Here is an 18,751-nt window from a genome sequence, read left to right as displayed (position 1 = left end):
GTATACTTATGTATATCTCTTTTTAAACCATGTATTCCCAGTCACCAGTCCTTTTTCAGCACACAAATCTACAAGCTCTTCACCATTTGCATTTACATCACTGACCACCCCAGTTGCACCTCTCAGCACATTAAGATCCAAAAGTCTCTCTCATGTGCCTATCAATTAACACATAATCCAATAATGCTCTCTGGCCATCTCTCCTTCTTACATACGTATACTTATGTATATCTCTCTTTTTAAACCATGTATTCCCAGTCACCAGTCCTTTTTCAGCACACAAATCTACAAGCTCTTCACCATTTGCATTTACATCACTGACCACCCCAGTTGCACCTCTCAGCACATTAAGATCCAAAAGTCTCTCTCATGTGCCTATCAATTAACACATAATCCAATAATGCTCTCTGGCCATCTCTCCTTCTTACATACGTATACTTATGTATATCTCTCTTTTTAAACCATGTATTCCCAGTCACCAGTCCCTTTTCAGCACACAAATCTACAAGCTCTTCACCATTTGCATTTACATCACTGACCACCCCATGTACACCAATTACTCCCTCAACTGCCACATTACTCACCTTTCCATTCATATCACCCATCACTATGACCCGGTCTTGTGCATCAATACAACTAACAAACTCACTCAGCTGCTCTCAAAACACTTGCCTCTCATGATCTTTCTTCTCATGCCCAGGTTCATAGGCACCAATAATCACCCATCTCTCTCCATCCACTTTGAGTTTTACCCATATCAATCCAGAGTTTACTTTCTTACACTCTATCACATACTCCCACCACTCTTCTCACCAACCCCTGACTTTACTCCCAAATCATTCCCAAACCACTCTTCCCCTTTACCCTTGAGCTTCGTTTCACTCAGAGCCAAAACATCCAGGTTCCTTTCCTCAAACATACTACTCACCTCTCCTTCTTTGTCATCTTGGTTACATCCACACACATTTAGACACCCCAATCTGAGACTTCGAGGAGGATGAGCACTCCCTGCATCACTCCTTCTTCTGTTTCCCCTTTTAGAAAGTGAAAATACAAGGAGGGGAGGGTTTCTAGCCCACCCGCTCCCTTTAGTCACCTTTACGACATGAGGAATGCGTGGGAAGTATTCTTTTTCCCGTATCCCCAGGGATATTTATATATTTTTTTATACTATTCGCCATTTCCCGCATTAGCGAGGTAGCGTTTAGAACAGAGGACTGGGTCTTAGAGGGAATATCCTCACCTGACTCCCGTCTCTGTTCCTTCTTTTGGAAAATTAAAAAAAATGAGAGGGGAGGATTTCCAGCCACCCACTCCCTCCCCTTTAAGTCACCTTCTACGACACGCAGGGAATATGTGGGAAGTATTCTTTCTCCCCTATCCCCAGGGTCAAGAGAAAGGTGCAAGAGGTGAAAAAAAGGGCAAATGAGAGTTGGGGTGGGAGACTATCAGTAAATTTTAGGGAGAATAAAAAGATGTTCTGGAAGGAGGTAAATAGGGTGCGTAAGACAAGGGAGCAAATGGGAACTTCAGTGAAGGGCGTAAATGGGGAGGTGATAACAAGTAGCGGTGATGTGAGAAGGAGGTGGAATGAGTATTTTGAAGGTTTGTTGAATGTGTCTGATGACAGAGTGGCAGATATAGGGTGTTTTGGTCGAGGTGGTGTGCAAAGTGAGAGGGTTAGGGAAAATGATTTGGTAAACAGAGAAGAGGTAGTAAAAGCTTTGCGGAAGATGAAAGCCGGCAAGGCAGCAGGTTTGGATGGTATTGCAGTGGAATTTATTAAGAAAGGGGGTGACTGTATTGTTGACTGGTTGGTAAGGTTATTTAATGTATGTATGACTCATGGTGAGGTGCCTGAGGATTGGCGGAATGCGTGCATAGTGCCATTGTACAAAGGCAAAGGGGATAAGAGTGAGTGCTCAAATTACAGAGGTATAAGTTTGTTGAGTATTCCTGGTAAATTATATGGGAGGGTATTGATTGAGAGGGTGAAGGCATGTACAGAGCATCAGATTGGGGAAGAGCAGTGCGGTTTCAGAAGTGGTAGAGGATGTGTGGATCAGGTGTTTGCTTTGAAGAATGTATGTGAGAAATACTTAGAAAAGCAAATGGATTTGTATGTAGCATTTATGGATCTGGAGAAGGCATATGATAGAGTTGATAGAGATGCTCTGTGGAAGGTATTAAGAATATATGGTGTGGGAGGCAAGTTGTTAGAAGCAGTGAAAAGTTTTTATCGAGGATGTAAGGCATGTGTACGTGTAGGAAGAGAGGAAAGTGATTGGTTCTCAGTGAATGTAGGTCTGCGGCAGGGGTGTGTGATGTCTCCATGGTTGTTTAATTTGTTTATGGATGGGGTTGTAAAGGAGGTAAATGCAAGAGTCCTGGAAAGAGGGGCAAGTATGAAGTCTGTTGGGGATGAGAGAGCTTGGGAAGTGAGTCAGTTGTTGTTCGCTGATGATACAGCGCTGGTGGCTGATTCATGTGAGAAACTGCAGAAGCTGGTGAATGAGTTTGGTAAAGTGTGTGGAAGAAGAAAGTTGAGAGTAAATGTGAATAAGAGCAAGGTTATTAGGTACAGTAGGGGTGAGGGTCAAGTCAATTGGGAGGTGAGTTTGAATGGAGAAAAACTGGAGGAAGTGAAGTGTTTTAGATATCTGGGAGTGGATCTGTCAGCGGATGGAACCATGGAAGCGGAAGTGGATCATAGGGTGGGGGAGGGGGCGAAAATTTTGGGAGCCTTGAAAAATGTGTGGAAGTCGAGAACATTATCTCGGAAAGCAAAAATGGGTATGTTTGAGGGAATAGTGGTTCCAACAATGCTGTATGGTTGCGAGGCGTGGGCTATGGATAGAGATGTGCGCAGGAGGATGGATGTGCTGGAAATGAGATGTTTGAGGACAATGTGTGGTGTGAGGTGGTTTGATCGAGTAAGTAACGTAAGGGTAAGAGAGATGTGTGGAAATAAAAAGAGCGTGGTTGAGAGAGCAGAAGAGGGTGTTTTGAAATGGTTTGGGCACATGGAGAGAATGAGTGAGGAGAGATTGACCAAGAGGATATATGTGTCGGAGGTGGAGGGAACGAGGAGAAGAGGGAGACCAAATTGGAGGTGGAAAGATGGAGTGAAAAAGATTTTGTGTGATCGGGGCCTGAACATGCAGGAGGGTGAAAGGAGGGCAAGAAATAGAGTGAATTGGAGTCATGTGGTATACAGGGGTTGACGTGCTGTCAGTGGATTGAAGCAAGGCATGTGAAGCGTCTGGGGTAAACCATGGAAAGCTGTGTAGGTATGTATATTTGCGTGTGTGGACGTGTGTATGTACATGTGTATGGGGGGGGGGGTTGGGCCATTTCTTTCGTCTGTTTCCTTGCGCTACCTCGCAAACGCGGGAGACAGCGACAAAGTATAAAAAAAAAAAAAAAAAAAAAAAAAAAATATATATATATATATATATATATATATATATATATATATACGTATATTTTTGCTTTGTCGCTGTCTCCCGCGTTTGCGAGGTAGCGCAAGGAAACAGACGAAAGAAATGGCCCAACCCACCCCCATACACATGTATATACATACACGTCCACACACGCAAATATACATACCTATACATCTCAATGTACACATATATATACACACACAGACATATAAATATATACACATGTACATAATTCATACTGTCTGCCTTTATCTATTCCCATCGCCACCTCACCACACATGGAATACCATCCCCCTCCCCCCTCATGTGTGCGAGGTAGCGCTAGGAAAAGACACAAAGTCCCCAGCTGCCACGTAATAATGCCCGAAACAACAGCTCCCCCTCCACATCCAGGCCCCACAGAACTTTCCATGGTTTACCCCAGACACTTCACATGCCCTGATTCAATCCATTGACAGCACGTTGACCCCGGTATACCACATCGATCCAATTCACTCTATTCCTTGCCCACCTTTCACCCTCCTGCATGTTCAGGCCCCGATCACTCAAAATCTTTTTCACTCCATCTTTCCACCTCCAATTTGGTCTCCCACTTCTTGTTCCCTCCACCTCTGACACATATATCCTCTTGGTCAATCTTTCCTCACTCATTCTCTCCATGTGACCAAACCATTCAAAACACCCTCTTCTGCTCTCTCAACCACACTCTTTTTATTACCACACATCTCTCGATCAAACCACATCACACCACATATTGTCCTCAAACATCTCATATCCAGCACATCCACCCTCCTGCGCACAACTCTATCCATAGCCCACGCCTCGCAACCATACAACATTGTTGGAACCACTATTCCTTCAAACATACCCATTTTTGCTTTCCGGGATAACGTTCTTGACTTCCACATATTCCTCAATGCTCCCAGAATTTTCACCCCTTCCTCCAATCTATGATTCACTTCCCCTTCCATGGTTCCATCCACTGCCAAATCCACTCCCAGGTATCTATAACACTTCACTTCCTCCAGTTTTTCTCCATTCACACTTACCTCCCAATTGACTTGACCCTCAACCCTACTGTACCTAATAACCTTCCTCTTATTCACATTTACTCTCAACTTTCTTCTTTCACACACTTTACCAAACTCAGTCACCAGCTTCTGCAGTTTCTCACATGAATCAGCCACCAGCGCTGTATCATCAGAGAACAACAACTGACTCACTTCCCAATTGACTCACTTCTCATACACAACAAACTATATACTTGCCCCTCTTTCCAAAACCCTTGCATTCACCTCCCTAACAACCCCATCCATAAACAAATTAAACAACCATGGAGACATCACACACCCCTGCCGCAATCCTACATTCACTGAGAACCAATCGCTTTCCTCTCTTCCTACACGTATACATGCCTTACATCCTCGATAAAAACTTTTCACTGCTTCTAACACTTGCCTCCCACACCATATATTCTTAATACCTTCCACAGAGCATCTCTATCAACTCTATCATATGCCTTCTCCAGATCCATAAATGCTACATACAAATCCATTTGTATGTAGTATTTCTCACATACATTCTTCAAAGCAAACACCTGATCCACACACCCTCTAGCACTTCTGAAACTACACTGTTCCTCCCCAATCTGATGCTCTGTACATGCTTTCACTCTCTCAATCAATACCCTTCCATATAATTTCCCAGGAATACTCAGCAAACTTATACCTCTGTAATTTGAGCACTCACCTTTGTCCCCTTTGCCTTTGTACAATGGCACTATGCAAGCATTCCGCCAATCCTCAGGCACCTCACCATGAATCATACATACATTAAATAACCTTACCAACCAGTCAACAATACAGTCACCCCCTTTTATAATAAATTCCACTGCAATGCCATCCAAACCCGCAGCCTTGCCGGCTTTCATCTTCTGCAAAGCTTTTACTACCTCTTCTCTGTTTACCAAATCATCCTCCCTAACCCTGTCACTTTGCACACCGCCTTGACCAAAACATCCTATATCTGCCATTCTATCATCAAACACATTCAACAAACTTTCAAAATACTCACTCCATCTCCTTCTCACATCACCACTACTTGTTATCACCTCCCCATTAGCCCCTTTCACTGAAGTTCCCGTTTGTTCCCTTGTCTTACACACTTTATTTACTTCCTTCCAAAACATCTTTTTATTCTCCCTAAAATTTAATGATACTCTCTCACCCCAACTATCATTTGCCTTCTTTTTCACCTCTTGCACCTTTCTCTTGACCCCCTGCCTCTTTCTTTTATACATCTCCCACTCATTTGCATTATTTCCCTGCAAAAATCGTCCAAATGCCTCTCTCTTCTCTTTCACTAATAATCTTACTTCATCCCACCACTCACTACCCTTTCTAATCTGCCCACCTCCCACACTTCTCATGCCACAAGCATCTTTTGCACAAGCCATCACTGCTTCCCTAAATACATCCCATTCCTCCCCCACTCCCCTTACCTCCTTTGTTCTCACCTTTTTCCATTCTGTACTCAGTCTCTCCTGGTACTTCCTCACACAAATCTCCTTCCCAAGCTCACTTACTCTCACCACTCTCTTCACCCCAACATTCTCTCTTCTTTTCTGAAACCTCTACAAATCTTCACCTTCGCCTCCACAAGATAATGATCAGACATCCCTCCAGTTGCACCTCTCAGCACATTAACATCCTAAAGTCTCTCTTTTGCGCGCCTATCAATTAACACGTAACCCAATAATGCTCTCTGGCCATCTCTCCCTCTTACATACGTATACTTATGTATATATCGCTTTTTAAACCAGGTATTCCCAATCACCAGTCCTTTTTCAGCACATAAATCTACAAGCACTTCACCATTTCCATTTACAACACTGAACATCCCATGTATACCAATTATTCCCTCAACTGCCACATTACTCACCTTTGCATTCAAATCACCCATCACTATAACCTGGTCTCGTGCATCAAAACCACTAACACACTCATTCAGCTGCTCCCAAAACACTTGCCTCTCATGATCTTTCTTCTCATGCCCCGGTACATATGCACCAATAATCACCCATCTCTCTCCATCAACTTTCAGTTTTACCCATATCAATCTAGAGTGTACTTTCCTACATACTTCCACCACTCATGTTTCAGGAGTAGTGCTACTCCTTCCCCCTCTCACTAAACCCTGACTTTACTCCCAAGACATTCCCAAACCACTCTTCCCCTTTACCCTTGAGCTTCGTTTCACTCAAGAGCCAAAACATCCAGGTTCCTTTCCTCAAACATACTACCTATCTCTCATTTCTTCTCATCTTGGTTACATCCACACACATTTAGACACCCCAATCTGAGCCTTCGAGGAGGATGAGCACTCCCCGCATCACTCCTTCTTCTGTTTCCCCTTTTAGAAAGTTAAAATACAAGGAGGGGAGGGTTTCTAGCCCCCTGCTCCCATCCCCTTTAGTCGCCTTCTACGACACGTGAGAAATGCGTGGGAAGTATCCTTTTTCCCCTATCCCCAGGGATATATATATATATATATATATATATATATATATATATATATATATATATATATATATATATATATCTTTTTTTCTTTCAAACTATTCGCCATTTCCCACGTTAGCAAGGTAGCGTTAAGAATAGAGGACTGGGCCTCTGAGGGACTATTCTCATCTGACCCCCTTCTCTGTTCCTTCTTTTGGAAAATTAAAAAAAAAAAAACAAGAGGGGAGGATTTCCAGCCCCCGCTCCCTCCCCTTTTAGTCGCTTTCTACGACACGCAGGGAATACGTGGGAAGTATTATTTCTCCCCTATCCCCAGGGATAAATATATATACCAGTAACATACCTTCAGCCTGAAAACTTGCATCTCATAACGAATAAAGTGCATAGAAACGCCCACCTCCATAGAACATACAAACCTCCTACAGCTAGGATCGAACCCCGGACCCCTGTGCGCGAGGCAGGAATGCTAACCGCTAGGATATGGACCTGGCCTATAGCCTAGCGGTTAGCATTCCTTCCTTGTGCACAGGGGTCCTGGGTTCAATCCTAGCTGTTGGAGGTTTGTATGTTAAATATATACATATATATATATATATATATCTTTTTTCTTTCAAACTATTCGCCATTTCCCACATTAGCAAGGTAGCATTAAGAACAGAGGACTGGGCCTCTGAGGGAATATCCTCACCTGGCCCCCTTCTCTGTTCCCTCTTTTGGAAAAAAAAAAAAAAAAAAGTGAGAGGGGAGGATTTCCAGTCCCCCGCTCCCTCCCCTTTTAGTCGCCTTCTACGACACACAGGGAATACATGGGAAGTATTCTTTCTCCCCTATCCCCAGGGATAAATATATATACTAGTAACATACCTTCAGCCTGAAAACTTGCATCTCATAACTGTTTTCTTTTTCCTTTGATTCAAGGAATTCTTCATCCTGTTTAATGAGGTTCCTTAAACGCCTCCTACATGTATATATATATATATATATATATATATATATATATATATATATATATATATATATATATATATATATATTATATATATACATATGCAATCGCCTCATCCTTACCATTCCTGGATTACCTCTGATACCATCATGAAAACTGGAAGAAACAAAGATTTATGAAAAACATACTGTCAGTTAAAAGGTCATGCTTCTAAACATGCTCTACTCAAGGTTTCCTCTTCATTCCATTTAACGATATTTACGTTTACGCCATCCACACATTCTTCAACGCTCCCAGAACCTTCACCTCCTCCCCCACCCTGTGACTCACTTCAGCTTCCATGGTTCCATCCGCAGCCAAATCCACTACCAGATATCTAAAACACTTCACTTCTGCCAGTTTTTCTCTATTCAAACTTGGGACCTAGCCATTGCCAGACTACAGAAAGTAGCAGAAAACGGAAATTGACCCCTATGGGTCTATGTAAATATGTAAACATATTCCCTACCCCTAGTCTTGCTAGCTCATTCCATATACATATTGCTGTGTTATCAAAGGTAGAACAAAGCTTAAAATAGGAAATAATACAACCATAAAATCTTTCAGACAAGGTTATTAGTGTCACATCAGAGGTACCCCTAGAAGGAGACTCCTCAATACCTTGGGCAAAAATTTTGCGTGTCATACAACACCAATATAGGGCAGATTTGTTACCATTATAACTATGAAAAGTCATCCACAAACTTTGTTGCAGCTTTGTGATGAGTAGTTAAAGTAACAAATGACTATAGGTTGGTAGTTGGCTTAGGCCGACTCTTGTTGCTATGGTTGTTTTATTGTTATCATCAAGGCAGCCAGCCTGCACTGCGTCAATCCCAGCCAGGCAGACGGCTCTTACACTCTCTCTCACTCTGTGAATTGGAGTTTTTATCAATTTTTTAATACGACCTTACACTACAAACTTCCATGTCAGCACTATGCTTTTCTCTGCACACACTATGTACTGAAATTCCATTTCTCCACATAAGCTTGTGTAACTAACCTTGCAAATATTCAGCCATAGTCTAGCTTTAGTTCTCTATGAAATCTTTGGCCTGCTCAGTAAGCATCTCTCCAGAAATGCTTACACATTCATTACAAGTGCACTAATTCTGTACTTCAGGCACCTTTCAAAGTTATCCAAAACTTTTCTGGCTTTCATTTTCAGCAAAAAACTGAATATAAGAAATCATCAGGACTGTAAATTAGCTCAGCTGCAATGTAAACAGATTTTGGCACCTGGGGGCAGATCCACAAACTAATGGCAGCAGATTCAAAATGTGCTGGACCATGGGAGTTACCGGACCAAGAAGTGCCGGATTAGAGAGGTACAACCTGTACTATCTTGCTAAGAGAGGAGAAACAATTGTGTACAAAAACAGTGAAGGCTATTATACATCTAAGTTAATCATCAATCATGTGATATCATGTGCCACAGTCTTAGAAATAAAAATGGAGTATTACTGTCGTTATGATACTGGTATGTGATGTATTTTATTAAGCAACGTAATTCCTTTATAGTTCAAACTATAATCATTATCACAAGATTATAAAACTTTTATGCCTATGGTGTTCATAAACTTTTCCTGATGCGAATTTCATTCATCTGTGAAAAACAATTTAAGAACAATTCCTCAGATTTTTCTTGAGTAAGATAAAAAAATTCCTAAGATTTTTCTTAAGATAAATAGTTCAGGATTTTAAACAGCCTCCATACACCCCATTTATTCCCTCAGATTAATAACAAAACTCATTCTTTACATTATCTCACCAAACTAGTTCAGTTGCATAAAAGGGAAACTATCTACAAAAACATAAACATTGTACAATGGAATGATGGGACAGCAACCCGAAATGATTCAAGGCAAGTAAAAATTGCTAATATATATTTATTTATTTATTTTGCTTTGTCGCTGTCTCCCGCATTTGCGAGGTAGCACAAGGAAACAGACAAAAGAAATGGCCCAACCCATCCCCATACACAATGTATATACATACACGTCCACACACACAAATATACATACCTATACATCTCAATGTACACATATATATACACACACAGACACATACATATATACCCATGCACACAATTCACACTGTCTGCCTTTATTCATTCCCATCGCCACCTCGCCACACATGGAATACCATCCCCCTCCCCCCTCATGTGTGCGAGGTAGAACTAGGAAAAGACAACAAAGGCCCCATTCATTCACACTCAGTCTCTAGCTGTCATGCAATAATGCCCGAAACCACAGCTCCCTTTCCACATCCAGGCCCCACACAACTTTCCATGGTTTACCCCAGACGCTTCACATGCCCTGATTCAATCCACTGACAGCACATCAACCCCGGTATACCACATCGATCCAATTCACTCTATTCCTTGCCCACCTTTCACCCTCCTGCATGTTCAGGCCCCGATCACACAAAATCTTTTTCACTCCATCTTTCCACCTCCAATTTGGTCTCCCACTTCTCTTCGTTCCCTCCACTTCCGACACATATATCCTCTTGGTCAATCTTTCCTCACTCATTCTCTCCATGTGCCCAAACCATTTCAAAACACCCTCTTCTGCTCTCTCAACCACGCTCTTTTTATTTCCACACATCTCTCTTACCCTTACATTACTTACTCGATCAAACCACCTCACACCACACATTGTCCTCAAACATCTCATTTCCAGCACATCCACCTTCCTGCGCACAACTCTATCCATAGCCCACACCTCGCAACCATACAACATTGAGTGGTGGGATAAAAAAGTAAGATTATTAGTGAAAGAGAAGAGAGAGACATTTGGACGATTTTTGCAGGGAAAAAATGCAATTGAGTGGGAGATGTATAAAAGAAAGAGACAGAAGGTCAAGAGAAAGGTGCAAGAGGTGAAAAAGAGGGCAAATGAGAGTTGGGGTGAGAGAGTATCATTAAATTTTAGGGAGAATAAGAAGATGTTCTGGAAGGAGGTAAATACAGTGCGTAAGACAAGGGAGCAAATGGGAACTTCAGTGAAGGGCGCAAATGGGGAGGTGATAACAAGTAGTGGTGATGTGAGAAGGAGATGGAGTGAGTATTTTGAAGGTTTGTTGAATGTGTTTGATGATAAAGTAGCAGATATAGGGTGTCTTGGTCGAAGTGGTGTGCAAAGTGAGAGGGTTGGGGAAAATGATTTGGTAAACAGAGAAGAGGTAGTAAAAGCTTTGCGGAAGATGAAAGCTGGCAAGGCAGCAGGTTTGGATGGTATTGCAGTGGAATTTATTAAAAAAGGGGGTGACTGTATTGTTGACTGGTTGGTAAGGTTATTCAATGTATGCATGACTCATGGTGAGGTGCCTGAGGATTGGCGGAATGCGTGCATAGTGCCATTGTACAAAGGCAAAGGGGATAAGAGTGAGTGCTCAAATTACAGAGGTATAAGTTTGTTGAGTATTCCTGGAAAATTATATGGGAGGGTATTGATTGAGAGGGTGAAGGCATGTACAGAGCATCAGATTGGGGAAGAGCAGAGTGGTTTCAGAAGTGGTAGAGGATGTGTAGATCAGGTGTTTGCTTTGAAGAATGTATGTGAGAAATACTTAGAAAAGCAAATGGATTTGTATGAAGCATTTATGGATCTGGAGAAGGCATAGGATAGAGTTGATAGAGATGCTCTGTGGAAGGTATTAAGAATATATGGTGTGGGTGGCAAGTTGTTAGAAGCAGTGAAAAGTTTTTATCGAGGATGTAAGGCATGTGTACGTGTAGGAAGAGAGGAGAGTGATTGGTTCTCAGTGAATGTAGGTTTGCGGCAGGGGTGTGTGATGTCTCCATGGTTGTTTAATTTGTTTATGGATGGGGTTGTTAGGGAGGTGAATGCAAGAGTTTTGGAAAGGGGCAAAAATGAAGTCTGTTGTGGATGAGAGAGCTTGGGAAGTGAGTCAGTTGTTGTTCGCTGATGATACAGCGCTGGTGGCTGATTCATGTGAGAAACTGCAAAGCTGGTGACTAAGTTTGGTAAAGTGTGTGAAAGAAGAAAGTTATGAGTAAATGTGAATAAGAGCAAGGTTATTAGGTACAGTAGGGTTGAGGGTCAAGTCAATTGGGAGGTAAGTTTGAATGGAGAAAAACTGGAGGAAGTAAAGTGTTTTAGATATCTGGGAGTGGATCTGGCAGTGGATGGAACCATGGAAGCGGAAGTGAATCATAGGGTGGGGGAGGGGGCGAAAATCCAGGGAGCCTTGAAGAATGTGTGGAAGTCGAGAACATTATCTCGGAAAGCAAAAATGGGTATGTTTGAAGGAATAGTGGTTCCAACAATGTTGTATGCTTGCGAGGCGTGGGCTATGGATAGAGTTGTGCGCAGGAGGGTGGATGTGCTGGAAATGAGATGTTTGAGGACAATGTGTGGTGTGAGGTGGTTTGATCGAGTAAGTAATGTAAGGGTAAGAGAGATGTGTGGAAATAAAAAGAGCGTGGTTGAGAGAGCAGAAGTGGGTGTTTTGAAATGGTTTGGGCACATGGAGAGAATGAGTGTCTCCCGCGTTTGCGAGGTAGCGCAAGGAAACAGACGAAAGAAATGGCACAACCCACCCCCATACACAATGTATATACATACACGTCCACACATGCAAATATACATACCTATACATCTCAATGTACACATATACACACACAGACACATACATATATACCCATGCACACAATTCACACTGTCTGCCTTTATTCATTCCCATCGCTACCTCGCCACACATGGAATACCATCCCCCTCCCCCCTCATGTGTGCGAGGTAGCACTAGGAAAAGACAACAAAGGCCCCATTCGTTCACACTCAGTCTCTAGCTGTCATGCAATAATGCCCGAAACCACAGCTCCCTTTCCACATCCAGGCCCCACATGGTTTACCCCAGACGCTTCACATGCCCTGATTCAATCCACTGACAGCACGTCAACCCCGGTATACCACATCGATCCAATTCACTCTATTCCTTGCCCTCCTTTCACCCTCCTGCATGTTCAGGCCCCGATCACACAAAATCTTTTTCACTCCATCTTTTCATCTCCAATTTGGTCTCCCACTTCTCCTCGTTCCCTCCACCTCCGACACATATATCCTCTTGGTCAATCTTTCCTCACTCATTCTCTCCATGTGCCCAAACCATTTCAAAACTCCCTCTTCTGCTCTCTCAACCACGCTCTTTTTATTTCCACACATCTCTCTTACCCTTACATTACTTACTCGATCAAACCACCTCACACCACACATTGTCTTCAAACATCTCATTTCCAGCAAATCCCTGCTCCTGCGCACAGCTCTATCCATAGCCCACGCCTCGCAACCATACAACATTGTTGGAACCACTATTCCTTCAAACATACCCATTTTTGCTTTCCGAGATACTGTTCTCGACTTCCACACATTCTTCAAGGCTCCCAGGATTTTCGCCCCCTCCCCCACCCTATGATTCACTACCGCTTCCATGGTTCCATCTGCTGCCAGATCCACTCCCAGATATCTAAAACACTTTACTTCCTCCAGTTTTTCTCCATTCAAACTTACCTCCCAATTGACCTGACCCTCAACCCTACTGTACCTAATAACCTTGCTCTTATTCACATTTACTCTTAACTTTCTTCTTTCACACACTTTACCAAACTCAGTCACCAGCTTCTGCAGTTTCTCACATGAATCAGCCACCAGTGCTGTATCATCAGCAAACAACAACTGACTCACTTCCCAAGCTCTCTCATCCACAACAGACTTCATACTTGCCCCTCTTTCCAAAACTCTTGCATTCACCTCCCTAACAACCCCATCCATAAACAAATTAAACAACCATGGAGACATCACACACCCCTGCCGCAAACCTACATTCACAGAGAACCAATCACTCTCCTCTCTTCCTACACGTACACATGCCTTACATCCTCGATAAAAACTTTTCACTGCTTCTAACAACTTGCCTCCCACACCATATATTCTCAATACCTTCCACAGAGCATCTCTATCAACTCTATCATATTCCTTCTCCACATCCATAAATGCTACATACAAATCCATTTGCTTTTCTAAGTATTTCTCACATACATTCTTCAAAGCAAATACCTGATCCACACATCCTCTACCATTTCTGAAACCACTCTGCTCTTCCCCAATCTGATGCTCTGTACATGCCTTCACCCTCTCAATCAATAACCTCCCATATAATTTTCCAGGAATACTCAACAAACTTATACCTCTGTAATTTGAGCACTCACTCTTATATATATCCCACGTATTCCCGGCATGTCGTAGAAGGCGACTAAAAGGGGAGGGAGCGGGTAGCTGGAAATCCTCCCCTCTCGTTTTTTTTTAATTTTCCAAAAGAAGAAACAGAGAAGGGGGCCAGGTGAGGATTTTCCCTCTAAGGCCCAGTCCTCTGTTCTTAACGCTACCTCGCAAAGGCGGGAAATGGCGAATAGTATGAAAAAAAAAAAACTGCAGAAGCTGGTGACTGAGTTTGGTAAAGTGTGTGAAAGAAGAAAGTTAAGAGTAAATGTGAATAAGAGCAAGGTTATTAGGTACAGTAGGGTTGAGGGTCAAGTCAATTGGGAGGTAAGTTTGAATGGAGAAAAACTGGAGGAAGTAAAGTGTTTTAGATATCTGGGAGTGGATTTGGCAGCGGATGGAACCATGGAAGCAGAAGTGGATCATAGGGTGGGGGAGGGGGCGAAAATCCTGGTAGCCTTGAAGAATGTGTGGAAGTCGAGAACATTATCTCGGAAAGCAAAAATGGGTATGTTTGAAGGAATAGTGGTTCCAACAATGTTGTATGGTTGCGAGGCGTGGGCTATGGATAGAGTTGTGCGCAGGAGGATGGATGTGCTGGAAATGAGATGTTTGAGGACAATGTGTGGTGTGAGGTGGTTTGATCGAGTAAGTAACGTAAGGGTAAGAGAGATGTGTGGAAATAAAAAGAGCGTGGTTGAGAAAGCAGAAGAGGGTGTTTTGAAATGGTTTGGGCACATGGAGAGAATGAGTGAGGAAAGATTGACCAAGAGGATATATGTGTCGGAGGTGGAGGGAACAAGGAGAAGTGGGAGACCAAATTGGAGGTGGAAAGATGGAGTGAAAAAGATTTTGTGTGATCGGGGCCTGAACATGCAGGAGGATGAAAGGAGGGCAAGGAATAGAGTGCATTGGATCGATGTGGTATACCGGGGTTGACGTGCTGTCGGTGGATTGAATCAGGGAATGTGAAGCGTCTGGGGTAAATCATGGAAAGCTGTGTAGGCATGTATATTTGCGTGTGTGGATGTATGTATATACATGTGTATGGGGGTGGGTTGGGCCATTTCTTTCGTCTGTTTCCTTGCGCTACATCGCAGTCTGTTGTGGATGAGAGAGCTTGGGAAGTGAGTCAGTTGTTCGCTGATGATACAGCGCTGGTGGCTGATTCGTGTGAGAAACTGCAGAAGCTGGTGACGGAGTTTGGTAAAGTGTGAGAAAGAAGAAAGCTGAGAGTAAATGTGAATAAGAGCAAGGTTATTAGGTACAGTAGGGTTGAGGGACAAGTCAATTGAGAGGTAAGTAAGTTTGAATGGAGAAAAACTGGAGGAAGTGAAGTGCTTTAGATATCTGGGAGTAGATTTGGCAGCGGATGGAACCATGGAAGTGGAAGTGAATAATTGGGTGGGGGAGGGGGTGAAAGTTCTGGGAGCATTGAAGAATGTGTGGAAGTCGAGAACATTACCTTGGAAAGCAAAAATGGGTAAGTTTGAAGGAATAGTGGTTCCAACAATGTTATATGATTGCGAGGCGTGGGCTATAGATAGAGTTGTGTGGAAGAGGATAGATGTGCTGGAAATGAGATGTTTGAGGACAATATGTGGTGTGAGGTGGCTTGACCGGGTAAGTAATAACAGGGTAAGAGAGATGTGTGGTAATAAAAAGAGTGTGGTTGAGAGAGCAGAAGAGGGTGTTTTGAAATGGTTTGGTCACATGGAAAGAATGAGTGAGGAAAGATTGACCAGAGGATATATGTGTCAGAGGTGGAGGGAACGAGGAGAAGTGGGAGACCAAATTGGAGGTGGAAAGATGGAGTGAAAAAGATTTTGAGTGATCGGGGCCTGAACATGCAGGAGGATGAAAGGCGTGCAAGGAACAGAGTGAATTGGAACGATGTGGTATACCGGGGTCGACGTGCTGTCAATGGATTGAACCAGGGCATGTGAAGCGTCTGGGGTAAACCATGGAAAGTTGTGTGGGGCCTGGATGTGGAAAGGGAGCTGTGGTTTCGGTGCATTATTACATGACAGCTAGAGACTGAGTGTGGATGAATGTGGCCTTTGTTGTCTTTTCCTAGCGCTACCTTGCGCACATGAGGGGGGAGGGGGTTGTTATTTCATGTGTGGCAGGGTGGCAATGGGAATAAATGAAGGCAGACAGTATGAATTATGTACATGTGTCTATAGGTATATGTCTGTGTGTGTATGTATATGTATACGTTGAGATGTATAAGTAAGTATATATGTGTGTCTGGATGTGTATGTATATATATGTGCATATGGGTGGGTTGGGCCATTCTTTCATCTGTTTCCTTGCGCTACCTCGCTAACGCGGGAGACAGCGAAAAAGCAAAATAAAATATATATATATATATATATATATTTTTTTTTTTGCTAAATTCACCCTCCTCCCTCGCCCATCATGACCTAGCTTGCCCTGACCCACAGAGTTTGAGTGTAACAGAGAGGGTGATTTGGAGTCTGGAAATGAGAACACCCCAGAGTCTGGAAATGAGGACGCCTCGGAGAGAACCCAGCCAGTAGATACCTGAACTCTTGGCAGTCGTAGTGTCAGTCATCCCCTATTAGGAGCATTAAATCAACTGAGAGGTCTCCATCCACATTGACACCTGCCTCACAGCTGGAGAGGGACAAACAAATACCTCATGAATCACTAAGGCTATGGAGTACGTGATATGTGATAGGCTATGGAGTACGTGATATGTGATGGAGAGTGGAGGGCCATTGTGACAACTGGTTAATTGAGATAATCATAAGTACCTCCCAAGTGTGTAGTGGAAAATTTTATATATATATATGTATATGTGTATATATATATGTATATATGTATATATATATGTATATATGTATATATATGTATATATATATATATATATATATATATATATATATATATATATATATATATATATATATATATATATATATATTATCCCTGGGGATAGGGGATTAAGAATACTTCCCACGTATTCCCTGCGGGTCGTAGAAGGCGACTAAAAGGGGAGGGAGCGGGGGGCTGGAAATCCTCCCCTCTCGTTTTTTTTTTTTAATTTTCCAAAAGAAGGAACAGAGGGGGCCAGGTGAGGATATTCCAAAAAAGGCCCAGTCCTCTGTTCTTAACGCTACCTCGCTAACGTGGGAAATGGCGAATAGTTTGAAAAAAAAAAAAAATATATATATATATATATATATATATATATATATATATATATATATATATATATATATATATATATATATATATTTTTTTTTTTTTTTTCATACTATCCGCCATTTCCCGCGACAGCGAGGTAGCATTAAGAACAGAGGACTGGGCCTTTGAGGAAATATCCTCACCTGGCCCTCTTCTCTGTTCCTTCTTTTGGAAAATTAAAAAGAAAAGAAAAAAAAAACGAGAGGGGAGGATTTCCAGCCCCCCCGCTCCCTTCCCTTTTAGTCGCCTTCTACGACACGCAGGGAATACGTGGGAAGTATTCTTTCTCCCCTATCCCCAGGGATAATATATATATATATATATATATATATATATATATATATATATATATATATATATATATATATATATATATATATATATATTTTCCCTGGGGATAGGGGAGAAAGAATACTTCCCATATATATATATATATATATATATATATATATATATATATATTTCTTTCTTTTCTTTCTTTCAAACTATTCGCCATTTCCCGCATTAGCAAGGTAGCGTTAAGAACAGAGGACTGGGCCTCTGAGGGAATATCCTCACCTGGCCCCCTTCTCTGTTCCTTCTTTTGGAAAAAAAAAAAAAAAAAAAAAAAAAAAAAAAAAAAAAAAAGAGAGAGAGGGGAGGATTTCCAGCCCCCCACTCCCAAATATATATATATATATATATATATATATATATATATATATATATATATATATATATATATATATATTTTTTAATTTTCCAAAAGAAGGAACAGAGAATTGGGCCAGGTGAGGGTATTCCCTCAAAGGCCCAGTCATCTGTTCTTAACGCTACCTCGCTAATGCGGGAAATGGCGAATAGTTTGAAAGAAAAAAGAAAAAGATATATATATATATATATATATATATATATATATATATATATATATATATATATATATATATATATATATATATATCCCTGGGGACAGGGGAGAAAGAATACTTCCCACGTATTCCCTGCATGTCGTAGAAGGCGACTAAAAGGGGAGGGAGCGGGTGGCTGGAAATCCCCCCCCTCTCGTTTTTTTTTTTTATTTTCCAAAAGAAGGAACAGAATGGGGCCAGTTGAGGATATTCCAAAAAAGGCCCAGTCCTCTGTTCTTAACGCTACCTCGCTAACGCGGGAAATGGCGAATAGTTTAAAAGAAAAAAGATATATATATATATATATATATATATATATATATATATATATATATTTTCCCTGGGGATAGGGGAGAAACAATACTTCCCACGTATTCCCTGCGTGTCGTAGAAGGCGACTAAAAGGGAAGGGAGCGGGGGGCTGGAAATCCTCCCCTCTCGTTTTTTTTTTTTTTTTAAT

General features: G+C 42.0%; 2 protein-coding genes across 3 annotated transcripts in view; one reads left to right on the top strand and one right to left on the bottom strand.

The window, feature by feature from the left end:
• LOC139756783 (uncharacterized) overlaps positions 1 to 16,867 on the top strand; it is a 160,153-nt gene extending 143,286 nt beyond the window's left edge. The window contains exon 10 of one of the 2 annotated variants that reach the window (XM_071676565.1): positions 16,639 to 16,867. In XM_071676565.1, coding sequence (XP_071532666.1) covers positions 16,639 to 16,734 — 96 coding nt within the window. In that variant the 3' untranslated portion in view covers positions 16,735 to 16,867. Of the gene's footprint in view, positions 1 to 9,117; positions 9,433 to 16,638 lie in introns of those variants that run through there. The other variant, XM_071676566.1, reaches the window with a different exon arrangement.
• Positions 16,694 to 18,751, bottom strand: part of LOC139756784 (metaxin-1) — a 70,877-nt gene continuing 68,819 nt past the window's right edge. Inside the window, exon 10 of the transcript XR_011714434.1 lies at positions 16,694 to 16,831. The gene's annotated coding sequence lies outside the window, so the exon portion shown is untranslated. The remainder of the gene's footprint in view (positions 16,832 to 18,751) is intronic.

This window comes from Panulirus ornatus, chromosome 23 (genome assembly GCF_036320965.1).
Source record: "Panulirus ornatus isolate Po-2019 chromosome 23, ASM3632096v1, whole genome shotgun sequence".
Taxonomy (NCBI): Eukaryota; Metazoa; Arthropoda; class Malacostraca; order Decapoda; family Palinuridae; genus Panulirus; species Panulirus ornatus.
The sequence above is the reverse complement of the archived record's forward strand: the minus strand, read 5'-3'. Positions and strand labels throughout refer to the sequence as shown.